Genomic DNA, 13,101 nt, shown 5'->3' with positions numbered 1-13,101 from the left:
TTCACTCCAGTCTTCGACCCTTCTGTGCAAAGTTCAGCAAAATCAGCCACCAACGCTCGGAAAACTCCCCACGTACATCTGCCAACTCGCCTGATCCCATCTTAAGTTCTGTTTATACATTACATAATCAGTACAGACGCCTATCCAAGAGCAGACTTACAAAATTGGTTGCATTCACCTTATGACATGCCAGTGGAACAACACTTTACATTGCAATCTAACTCTTTTAAGGGGTCTAGAAGGATTTACTTTACCTATCCTAGGTGTTTACAAGATCTAAAAATGATTAATAAACGAGTTTTTCAGTAAAAATATATTAGAGAGTGTTACACCCATCTGAAATTAAAAACGTACTTCACACTTTCATCTCGTTATAAAAAACCAAAGTTTCGATCATCATGAATTTTAACAAAGTACTTGCCGGACAAGCTGATAAAAACTGGATGAACAATGCTAATGACAGAAAGGAGGGAAACACTGTGAAAGTAGTCACCTCGTCAGAAATGTTGCTTTGGAAAAATAGCCAATAAATCCCAGACTGACCAGATCGTGTTCAAGTGGAACAAAATAAAATAAAACAGGAAGAAACTGAGTTTGAAAACGGAAGAGATACTAACTACCTAAACTGTTAATTAAGAATAAATAAAATAATTATACCTAAACAACGGTATATCATATTGAATTTACTTATATCCACTGAATTATACTTGACTTACCTACTGAACATACTGTATTACCTACTGAATATTAACCTGGATATCCTCTGAAATACTTGCCCATAGAAACAGTTATGACGTTGTATTTCATTGTCCCCCAGGCGTGATGCGCCCTTCCAGCAGACGCTCGCTTAGATGATCACCATCCACCTGCCCTCCCCGTACGGCTCAGAAGTACCGCTGAGCTCTCTACGAGTGCCTCACGACGAGCCCTATGTAGTTGGTAACTGGTAGCCTTCCAGCCTGTGTATATAGTATAGTAAAGTTATAGATAGTAGCATATAGTAGTACAGTAGTAAGTAGCGTAGTAGTACAGCAGCAAGTAGTATACATAGTATAGCAGCAGCAGTAGCACAGCAGTAGCAGCAGTAGTAGAGCATATAGTGCATAGTAGTACAGCGCATGCAGTATAGTAGCAGCATAGCAAAGTAGTACACTAGTAGTAGTAGTATAGCACAGAGCAGTAGTAAGTACGTAGCATATACAATAGCAGCACACCAGTAGCAGCATTAGCAGTAAAGTAGCAGCAGTATATAATAGTAGCAAGCAGAGCAGTATATATACACATAGTAGATAGTACAGCATATAGTATAGTAGTAGCAGCAGTAGCAGTAGTATAGAGCATAGTAGCAGTAGCCAGTAGCAGCAGCAGCGTAGCAGCAGTACAGTAAATATCACAGCGTGTACGAGTAGCAGCAAAGTATAGGAATAAGCACAGCATAGTATAGTATAGTAGTAGTAGTATATACACAGTAGTATAGCATATAGTAGCAGTAGTAGCAGTTAGTAGTACAGAGTAGTAGTAGCGAGTAGCAGCAGCAGTATACATAGCAGTAGAGTACATATATAGCAGCAACAAGCAGAGCAAGTAGTATAGTATTAGTAGCATATATAGCAGCCAGCATATAGTAGCAGCAGTATACAGTAGCAGTAGTAGCCAGCAGCTAGCATAGTAGTAGCATAGTAGCAGTAGTAGTATAGCAGCAGCATATAGTATAACACAGTAGCAGCAGTACAGCACCAGTATGTAGAGATAGTAGCAGTATAGTATTCATAGTAAATAATATTAGTACAGTAGTAGCAACATAGTAGATAGCACCAGTAGTAAAGTTAGAGTAGTAGCATATATATATAGCAGGCAGTAGTATAGCAGCAAGTAAGTAGCAAGTATATAGTAGCAGTAGAGGATAGTAATAAATTAGTAGCAGATAGCACAGTAAGTAGTTAGCCAGATAGTAGTAGAGTATAGAGCATAGTATAGTAGAGTATAAGCACAGTATGATGTGTAGCACTGTAGTAAGTAGTTAGAGTAGCAACATATAGCAACGTGTATAGTAGCAGTATATAGCAACAAGTACATAGTAGTATTAGTAAAAAGTAGTAGTTAAAAAAGGGCAAAGAAAATAGTAGTAGATAGTAGCAAATCCAGTTACAGTAGTCAGGTACAGCAGTAGTTAGTACACAGTACAGCAGTAGAGCATATATATCAGTGACCAGAGTAATAGATAATAGTTAGCAGTAGTAGCAACAGTATAGTTAGTAGAGAGCAGAGTATAGCATAGTTATAGTACAGCAGTAGTACAGCAGTATAGCTATTAGTAAGAGTTATAGTAGTAGAATAATATTAGTAGCAGTAGTAGCAAGCGTAGTAGTAGCATAGTAGTAGTAAGGTAGTAGTAGCATAGTAGTAGTAGATAGTAGTAGCAGCAGTATAGTAGTAGTAGCACTGTAGATAGTAGCAAACAAGTAGACAACTGTATAGTAGCAGTAGTAGTAGCAACAGTAAGAGTAGCAGTATAGTATAGTATATAGTAGCAGTATAGTAGTAGTAGTAGTAGTAGCAGTAGTATATATAGTATAGTAGCAATATAGAGTATCAAGTAATAGTAGTAATAGCAGTAGCAGTATATAATCAGTATAGCAGTAGTAGTAGCAGTATAGTTAGAGCAGAGGATATAGTGAGCTATTATAAATATACATATAGCACTAGTAGAGTAGCAGAATCAAATAGTATATAGTAGCATGTAAAGTAGCATGAGTGTAGCAGGAGAGTTAGATGCACTATTGTAAAGTGGTTGTTCCACTGGATATCATAAGGTGAATGCACCAATTTGTAAGTCGCTCTGGATAAGAGCGTCTGCTAAATGACTTAAATGTAAATGTAAATAAACAAACCTTAAAGATGGGATCCAGGACGAGTTGGCAGAATGTACGTGGGAGCTTTTCCCCCGCAGCGTTGGTGGCTGATTTGCTGAACTTGCCACATGAAGGGTCGAAGAACCTGGAGTAACACACATGATGATCACCAACTGACCTGTACTCTGGAGTCATTGCTGGATACAGATTAAGCCTGGTCCTTTTTCAAAGGAGATTCTCCATTGAGTTGTTTTTTTAGTCAGGACCAGGCTTAATCTGTGTCTGGAAAACTGACTCAGAACCATCCACTGAACAGTGCTCTCCTCCTTCTCTCCTCTCCTCCCCTCCTTCTCTCCTCCTTATCGCCTCTCTCTCTCCTCCTTATCTCCTCTCTCTCTCCTCTCCTCCTTATCTCCTCTATCTCTCCTCCTTCTCTCTCCTCCTTATCTCCTCTCTCTCCTCCTTTCCTCTCTCTCCTCTCCTCCATATCTTCTCTCTCTCTCCTCCTTCTCATGTCCTCTCTCCTTCTCATCTCCTCTCTCTCTCCTTCTCTCCTCTCTCTCCTCCTCTCCTCCTTCTTTCCTTCTTTCTCTCTCCTCTCCTCCTTTCCTCTCCTTCTCTCTCTATTTTTTTTCTCCTCTCCACTCACTTTTCTCCCCACAGTTTCTTCATCATGTCCTCCACCTTCTTGCAGCGCTCCTCTGGGTTCATCTCTGTTTTTTGGTCTCCCTTGGCTGTGAACTTGGCCACGTACATCTCAGCAAACTGCTTCAGAGTGAAGGCCCAGCCGTGGAGGCCCGAGCCAAAACCCACTGTGCCCACCATTGGGTCCACCTACACAGGGAAACACGGAACAGACGCATTAAGGGGATCGAACTAGTGATTCTCTGCTTTGCAAACACATGCGACTGCCAGCTTTTAACATACATGTAACATACTAGCCAGTTGCCCCACCGAATATTTATTTTGCATTTCAGGGACCAAGTGAAACAATTTCGAGCTGTGGCGTGGTCTTACTGTACCGTCTGAACTCTGTGGAGTGGTCTTACTGTACCATCTGAACCCTGTGGAGTGGTCTTACTGTACCATCTGAACTCTGTGGAGTGGTCTTACTGTACCATCTGAACTCTGTGGAGTGATCTTACTGTACCATCTGAACTCTGTGGAGTGATCTTACTGTACCGTCTTAACCCTGTGGAGTGATCTTACTGTACCATCTGAACTCTGTGGAGTGGTCTTACTGTACCATCTTAACTCTGTGGAGTGGTCTTACTGTACCATCTGAACTCTGTTAAACACTGACCATGATGCTGCCCATGGGTCCGCCCTCGTCCTCTCCGTAGGTGGCGATGATGACGTTGACGTTCTCTACGATGCGCTGGAAGGTGGCAAAAAGTGCGTCGGGTTTCAGCTGCAGCTCCAGCAACGCCCGGTCCATCTTGTTCATCATCAGAACAGGCTTTATCCGTTCCGCGATGGCCTGTCGCAGCACGGTCTCAGTCTGAACACACACACCTGCAAGAGAGAGGAGGGGTTGGTACAGCACCACCTTAGAAGGGCTAGCATTAGTTCATCAAGGTGCAACAAGGCCGTAGGCAGAAGCTGTAAAGGACTAGATGTTTTGTTGTATTGTTTGTCAGTGTTCAAATCTGTCATGATACGTGTATAATAAATAATAATACATGGTATTTAATATAGCGCTTTTCAAGGACCCACAGTATAATGCACAAAGGCCGAAGGGCTGTCATGGTTATTGGACACAGTATGATGTATAAAGGGCTAATTGTTATCATGGTTGACTGTTGTACTACCTATTGTTGTTTACTAACCGGGATCCTACTCTAAAAAAAACTACAACTTATAAAGGCTTTATAGGGAATTTGTAAAGTATTCATAAGCACAGTAAATAAAGATGTCACAAACCATTAAAAAGCAGTCATACTATATAAAAAGGTGAAATAATTGTGTTGCCAAATGTGGTATAATCCTTTTGCTTACCCTCCAGAATAACTAGCAACGTAAATGTCGTTTTTATGATCTGAAAACAATATTTGGCTAAATGATTAGAAAATAAATACAGTTAGAAAATACATGTGTGCTTTTTTTAAGTATATTTCAAAGTTACTAATATTTTAGTGTTCGGAGCGATCTCCATTCCTGACGTGTTCGTATCTGAGGTCCTCCAGCACACTATTTGTAGTTCTTTAGTTGTATACCGTAACAGTACGTGCACACTTTGTAGTTAAGGTTGTATACTGTTACAGTACGTGCACACTTTGTAGTTAAGGTTGTATACCGTTACAGTACGTGCACACTATTTGTAGTTCTTTAGTTGTATACCGTTACAGTCGTGCACACTATTTGTAGTTCTTTGTTGTTATATTGTTACTGTAGTGCACACTTATTTGTAGTTTCTTTTGTTGCATATTGTTACGTACATGCACACTATTTGTAGTTCTTTAGTTGTATACCGTTACAGTACGTGCACCCTATTTGTAGTTCTTTAGTTGTATACCGTTACAGTACGTGCACACTATTTGTAGTTCTTTAGTTGTATACCGTTACAGTACGTGCACATATTTGTAGTTCTTTGTTGTATACCGTACAGTACGTACACACTATTTGTAGTTATTTACTTGTATACCGTTACAGTACGTGCACACTATTTGTAGTTCTTTAGTTGTATACCGTTACAGTACGTGCACACTATTTGTAGTTCTTTAGTTGTATACCGTTGCAGTACGTGCACACTATTTGTGGTTCTTTAGTTGTACACCATTACAGTCCTTGTGAGATTTCTAATGTATGTATAACAAAGGCCAAATAACCTTGAACTTTAAGTATCATGGGCTGTTATTGGGGTGTGAGCGAGCCAAGCATTGGATGCATTGCAGCCAGGACACTACACTTGCTGCACAAAACACAAGACTGTGTCCAAAACAGCACCCTAGTCCCCATATCATAGGTCCACTACTTCAGATCAGAGCCTCGCGAGTTCTTCCAAGTTGTTCGGGATCTGGCCAAAAGTAGTGCACTATATAGGGAATAGGGCGCCATCAGCCCTTCCTTGTCATACCTGAGACGCAGTCTACTACAACTAGTGCCCCGTCAGTGACGCGGAGAGCAGCTGTCACCTCAGAGGAGAAGTCCACGTGACCAGGAGAGTCTATGAGGTTAATGAGGAAGCCAGAGCCATCCTTGCACTGTTTGATGAAGGCCAAGTCATTCTCAGCCAGTTCATAGTACAGAGAGATGGCTCTGCAGGGAGGGAGGGAGGGAGGGAGGGAGTGAGGGAGGGACGACATGTAACCATCGTGACCATCGTACATTTAATGTCTGTCTCTCAATCACTCTCACATCGTGGTATATTAGGGTACAGGATACCAGGGATAGGTCAAGGATCTCAAAGTAGGAGTGAGTCAGTTTTGTCTTTTAGGTTCATAAATGAATAGGATTTTAGGTCATTGGTGATGTGGGCAATACTATTCAAATGCAGGTTGATTGTTGAACTACTTAGTTAAGTAAGTCTACCTCAGATTCCCAAAGAGAATATTACCCTTACAAGGTTACACACTTATAGTAGAATAGGGGAAAAGGGACACATTGTTGTAAAAAAAAACATTTGTCTATTACACTCTGAGGAGGACGAGGTATATTGTCTTGAGGGAACACATACGTTGACTTGATGGTGATGCACCTCTCCTGCTCGTCTTTCCTGGTGTCTGTGAAACGCGTCTCGCCAGCCCGGGCGCCGGCGATGATGCCAGCCTTGCACACCAGGGAGTCTGTGAGAGTGGACTTCCCATGGTCCACGTGGGCGATCACAGACATGTTCCTGATGTTGGACTTCTTGTCCATGATCGCACGGATCTGGTCTACTGTAAAATTCACCTGGAAAAGGGGAGGTGAGATCTGGTCTATTGTAAAATTCACCTGGAAAGGGGAGGTGATCTGGTCTATTGTAAAATTCACCTGGAGAGGGAAAGTGAGATCTAGTCTACTGTAAAATTCACTGGAGAGGTGAGAACTGATTTACTGTAAAATTCACCTGGTGAGGAGATTGATACTGGTCTACTGTAAAATTCACCTGGTGAGGAGAATGATCTGGTCTACTGTAAAATTGACCTGAGAAGGTGAGGTTGGGTGGGGAATGTTAAATTAATTCCAAAGCCAATAGCCTAATCATTTGCTGCAGTAACCTATAGGCTATGACGCATCTAAGAGAGGACACTATAACCCCAGCTTGTACACCTGCATGGTGTCATTGTAACAGGTGCATTTGTTTACAATGACAACACCGTTTCTAACCTGTAGCCCATGTAGTTTACTGGGCCTGTGTCTGGTCTACAGGGGCAGGCAGCGTTGCCCAATGTGAGCACATGAAACTTTAATACGGCCATCTCAGGGAACGGCGTGCTTGTGCTATTTATAACACGGGGCCGGGGTAATGGTATTCTGTCTGACTGTACCCCTGCATTGGCACGCACATTAGGCCCGAGGCCTACCGAAAAGAACACTATTTAATTTCAAATGAAACACTACGAGACGAGGTGTTGTTTACAGCAAATGCATTCAGTTAGCCTGAAGCAACTAACTCAAGTTCCACAGATTACTTTAGTGGCTTGTTGATAAATAGCCTAGTCACATTACATAGGTCATGCTTTACTTCGATTTTGTAGAACGAATAACATATTTAGTTAACGGTGTGACATGCTTTCAATAATCACAGCATCCTTATTAGGCTAAATAAGCAACGAATACATTCTATTTCTGTTTCGTCTGATAACCATTTGCTAAAATTCTGCATACGTCATCGACAATAATACTAAAAAATATATTAATTTGAAAACCGTCGCTTTTAGAAGAAAGACACATATAGTTAATGGCTGTAATTTGTCCAAACATGTTATATAGACTTACCATGATTGCGGTTCTTTATATCCCCAGCCTCAGCCGGTTGGTCCTCTCTTTCGGGGTGCTAGAGGGAAAGAGAGACTATGACGCACTGGTCTTGGTTAAATTCTGCGACAGCCGGCACTCTGGAAGTCATGTGGAATATGTCACGAAGTGTCATATGGACCCGAACTGAAATTAAAAGAGACATTAGCAGAGAATTTTTGTCGTCACAGATCTAGGCTTTGCAGCATGTTAGTCTCTCAGAGATGTGCGAGGGGACTGAATATTTAATATTTTGGCTTCTACAACTGAACAAAAAATATAAACGCAACATGTAAAGTGTTGGTCCCATGTTTCATGAGCTGAAATAAAAGATCCCGGATATGTTCCATATTTCTCTAAAATGTTTTGCACAAATTTGTTTTACATCCCTGTTAATGAGCATTTCTCCATTGCCAAGATAATCCATCCACCTGACAGTTGTGGCATATCAAGAAGCTGATTAAACAGCATGCTCATTACACAGGTGTACCTTGTGCTGGGGACAATAAAAGGACACTTTAAAATGCGCAGTTTTGTCACACAACACAATCCCACAGATGTCTCAAGTTTTGAGGGAGCGTGCATATTGGCATGCTGAATTGCAGGAACGTCTGCCAGAGCTGTTGCCAGAGAATTGAATGTTCATTTCTCTACCATAAGCCGCCTCCAATGTCGTTTTACAGAATTTGGCAGTACGTCCAACCGGCCTCACAACCGCTGACCATGTGCAACCCAGGACCTCCACATCCTGCTTCTTCACCTGCGGGATCGTCTGAGGGCCCACCGAATGGCTGCACCCCTGTCCAGTCATGTGAAAGTCATAGAATAGGGACTAATTCATTAATTTAAATGGACTGATTTCCTTTTATACAAAATACAACCTTTGTGGTTGCTAGACTTGACATATTAAATGGAAATCCGAGACACAGCAATTAGTATGATATGTTACGTTTTGTATGGTATTTATTAATTTGTGGATTAATTCCGGAAGGAAGAAAAAAATCCCATTGTGAAATAATGCCTTTTTAGCCTGTTCATTGATGTTAATAACAGTCGATTGTAAATACATTTGACTGGTCATGCTTATCGGTCTATAGGTTCATTTGTATAATTTTGTGGAATTAAATTGGCACTTGTGTACAGTATATTCGTTTATGTATCTTATCGCACTTGTACAGCATACAGATACAGAGCCTTTGAGTGGAAAATATGTCAGACAGCATAAGAGCTGCTGCTGAGGTGCTTTCAAGACAACTGGAAACTCTGGAAAAAATAAGAGGAAGTCAAATCATGATGTCAGTGATCTTCAGGTCACAAAAGCTCTGACGAAGGCCCTGAGGTCGATACGTAAAGCTCTGACGAAGGCCGTGAGGCCGATACGTAAAGCTCTGACGAAGGCCGTGAGGCGATACGTCAAGCTTGACGAAGGCCCTGAGGTCGATACGTAAAGCTCTGACGAAGGCCGTGTGGCCGATACGTAAAGCTCTGACGAAGGCCGTGAGGTCGATACGTAAAGTCTGAAGGCCGTGAGGCCGATCGTAAAGCTCTGACGAAGGCTGAGGCGATACGTAAAGCTCTGAGAAGCCCGTAAGGCCGATACGTAAAAGCTCTGACGAAGGCCATGAGGCCGATACGTAAAGCTCTGACGAAGGCGCTGAGGCCGAGACGTAAAGCTCTGAGAAGCCCGTGAGGTCGATACGTAAGCTCTGACGAAGGCCGTGAGGCCGATACGTAAAGCTCTGACGAAGCCGTGAGGCCGATACGTAAAGCTCTGCCGAAGCCGTGAGGCCGATACGTAAGCTTTTAACAAACAGTGATACTATCAAGAGCAGTGTGAGGTTTCCTTTTTTCCTTCATCGCGATCTTCAGGTCAGAAATCTGTCATAAGAAAGTGGCCTTTTGACAACAGGTATTTTCCTGCTAATTGCAATATGGAACAAACATTTGCATGTAGCGGACTGCTTGTGTGCATTGCAGCGCTTTATAATGTGAATAAATAATAGTTTAGCAACATTTTAAGCTAAACGTTCTGATCTGTTGCATTAGACACTAATTTAACATATATATATATATATATTTTTTTTTTAAGTAGCCTAGGCCTACTGGTTGTATGAATTAGGGATCTATCATCTCACAACTGTCCTAGAGTCTGTTTTTAGAATGGGCCATTTCTTTCTCAGCAAGCTGACCAATAGAATAGGTAGCCTAAACTTTTCTACTATAGTAGATTGACATTGGCTAGTGATTTCGCTGTTAGTTACTGGTCTTGTTGGCTGAGGAAAAGTAAACGTGGACAATTATTTTTTACATCTTTCAAAGTGCACATCAGAATTCGGTAAGAAGGACCTCATCATTGCATCCTCCACTTGTGTGACCCTCCTGGTCCCTCAAGTCAGTGAGTCAACACAGGAAGGAGCAATGGATGGATAGTTCATTTATTTCCAAAGCTGCAATGATGGGACACGCAAAGTATGGATGAATGATCAGTAGTGACGGGATATAAATAGCACTCACACAGCAATTCTACATTAATCTGCCCTATAATATACTAACAAAAAAAACGATTGAAATGTCTATCAAAGTCATTGTGATCGTATAGTGGACTTATTTCTAATAATTTCTAATAATGACTAATTTACAATAATAACAAGAAATGCGTCGTTTCCATGTTTAATCTCATATTTACAACATCAAAATAGACCATCATCCATTTTAATATTCAAAAATGTCAAATTAACCGTAAAAGTTACTCAATGTCACCCTCTGGTGGTGAAGAAACATAATACACCTAGAATGTTCCACATATTTTCCTAAACGAACAAAACCAGGATAATACGAGTTTATAAAACATATACTTTATACATTTGTCATAAATTACCTGCAATGATGGGACACACACAGTACGGAGGAATTTTCAGTAGTCGATGGGATATAAACAGCACTCCTAAAGAAGATGCATTTTCCAGTTAGCTAACAACTTCAACTAGGGAACTCTAGCATAAAACCCACATGGAAAACAGAGATTCGACAAATAACATATAAAGTACTTTATTTGATGGAAAACCAACAACAAAAGTTACTAATAACATAAACCGCTAATGTACGATGTGAAAGGTGTATTTTATGATGTAATGTCAACTTTATACATTTCCCGGGACCATTTAATTTTCACCTCACCCAGTAATTCTCCACAAATCTGCTGTGGATTACCCAGAATCCCATACATTATGTACTAAATGTATTAAACAATGTAAACACACTAATCTACCAGGAGGTGGCGTAAAACCCATTTTATGCAGGAATTTAACAATTGAWTTACGCCGTTACACTTACACGTTACACTAGCATGTTCTGTTCATTTGAATGACCATATTCTAAATGTGATGTCTGTCTTTCTGAGCGCCGTGGGCGGACGCCCTAATAAGGTCACACACCTGTAAATTCAAATGTTGCCAGTTAAATGTCCTTGAAGAAAAATAAACGCACACCTATTTAGGCGAGGTGCTGGCTAGCGGAGTAGAACACTTCAAAATAAAGGAGAGCCGCTAGGAGCTCAGATGCAAAAATGTAATATCCACCACCACATGTTCCTAATGCAAACCCTGGTGGCTAGGTGGCTAACGTTAGCTAGGTGGCTAAAGGAGTTAGGTTAAAGGGGAAGGGTTAGCTAGCTTGTTAAGTAGTTGCAAAGTCGCTAATCAGTTAAAATTCTAAAGATGTCTGTGATGAGATTTGGGTTGCTAGACATTTGCTTTATATGACCAACCACCCTAATAACCTTCTGTCTTATGTAACCAATTGTAACATATCATGAGTGTCCCGGATTTACATTTACTATGTTAGGTCTAGTCTATGAGACCAGGCTGGGTTGACAGTTTTGTTCCACCTTGTGCCTTTACAAAAGCTCCATACGAAAGTTCTGTGTACTAATCTACTTTGGGCCATGTTGTGGTAGTTGATATGAATTGTCAGACACTAGGTGGCAGTGTTGGCCTTTACCTCAGTGAATCAACAGMGCTGTAGATACTGAGTCAAAGAGAACATCTTTGACAGAGCATAATATCATCCAGAAATAGTCAAATGAAAGCAGTAAAACATGCACATTTTTGTTCTAGCCCTGCACTGTCTGATACACCTGAGTCAATTTGTTGAACCAGGTGTGTTCATCCCGGAAATAGGCTATTAATGTCAAGGTCAAAGGTCAAAGAGCTAACACCAAGGACAGTAGTGTGCTTAACACTATGTTTAGCTGTTTTCAAATCAAGCTGATTGACTCCCATATACATACAGGGTGACTGTGGCCCCCTCTGGACTCTGACTTTTACAAACAGGGTGACTGAGGCCCCCTCAGGGTGTCAGACACCTCCCTCAGCTGGCCGGTCAGACACCTCCAATAAGCGCAGCTCAAATAATATTGCAGCTGTAGGTTGTAATCTCTCTCGCTCTCGTCTCTGCCTCTCTCTCTCTCTCTCGTCTCTCTCTCTTCTCTCCTCTCTCTCTTTTTCCTCTCTCTCTCTCTTCTCTCTCTCTCTCTCTCTCTCCCCTCTCTCTCTCTTCTCTAGACTACAACCCAACCCAAGCCAAACCTAGTCAGTCCTCATCCAGCCATCCCCAGCTAGCTCTAACGCCTCAGCGTCCGGGACAAGTCAAAGAAAAGTTCAATTTCCTTCACCTTTCATGTGGCGAACTATTCCAAGTAAATGAGTGTCTGCGTTCTGCTCTTGGTTCCAAATCTATCACTAGTTGACAGATATATGATGTCTAGTAGATCTGAGTTGACTGCAGGGTGTCCACACCTGACCAGCCAGCTGAGGGAGGGTCGACCGGCCAGCTGAGGGAGGTGTCGACGGCGGCAGCTGAGGGGCTGACCGACGAGCCTGAGGGAGGTCCTGACCGGCCAGCGAGGTAGGGCTGACCGACAGCTGAGGGAGTGTCTGACCGGCCAGCTGAGGAGGTCTGACGGCCAGCTGAGGGAGGTGTCTGACCGCCAGCTGAGGGAGGGTCTGACCGCCAGCTGAGGGAGGTGTCTGACCGCAGCTGAGGAGGTGTTGACCGGCCAGCGGGGAGGTGTCTGACCGGCCAGCTGAGGAGGTGTCTGACCGGCCAGCTGAGGGAGTGTCTGACCGGCCACTGACGGGGTTTGAACCCAACTGAGGAGGTGCTGACCGGCCAGGTCTGAACCGGCCAGCAGAGGGGGTTGTCTGACCCGGCAGCTGAGGGAGGTCGTGACCAGCCAGCTGAGGTGTCTGACAAAGCCAGCTGTCTGACCATATTGTGTGGATAATGACCTAAAGTATACCTAAGCGGGAGA

General features: G+C 42.3%; 1 protein-coding gene across 1 annotated transcript in view; it reads right to left on the bottom strand.

Annotated features, from left to right (window-relative positions):
• Positions 1 to 7,851, bottom strand: part of LOC112076143 (elongation factor 2) — a 23,434-nt gene extending 15,583 nt beyond the window's left edge. Inside the window, exons 1-6 of the mRNA XM_070441205.1 lie at positions 7,773 to 7,851; positions 6,529 to 6,743; positions 5,929 to 6,110; positions 4,156 to 4,367; positions 3,502 to 3,686; positions 2,892 to 2,997 (exon numbers count right to left, since the gene is read on the bottom strand). Of these exons, the coding sequence (XP_070297306.1) occupies positions 2,892 to 2,997; positions 3,502 to 3,686; positions 4,156 to 4,367; positions 5,929 to 6,110; positions 6,529 to 6,743; positions 7,773 to 7,775 (903 nt within the window). The 5' untranslated portion in view covers positions 7,776 to 7,851. The remainder of the gene's footprint in view (positions 1 to 2,891; positions 2,998 to 3,501; positions 3,687 to 4,155; positions 4,368 to 5,928; positions 6,111 to 6,528; positions 6,744 to 7,772) is intronic.
• Between the last annotated feature and the right edge of the window lie 5,250 nt (positions 7,852 to 13,101).

The sequence above is a fragment of the Salvelinus sp. IW2-2015 genome, unplaced genomic scaffold (assembly GCF_002910315.2).
Source record: "Salvelinus sp. IW2-2015 unplaced genomic scaffold, ASM291031v2 Un_scaffold3595, whole genome shotgun sequence".
Lineage (NCBI taxonomy): Eukaryota > Metazoa > Chordata > Actinopteri > Salmoniformes > Salmonidae > Salvelinus > Salvelinus sp. IW2-2015.
This window is presented reverse-complemented; position numbering and strand designations above follow the sequence as displayed.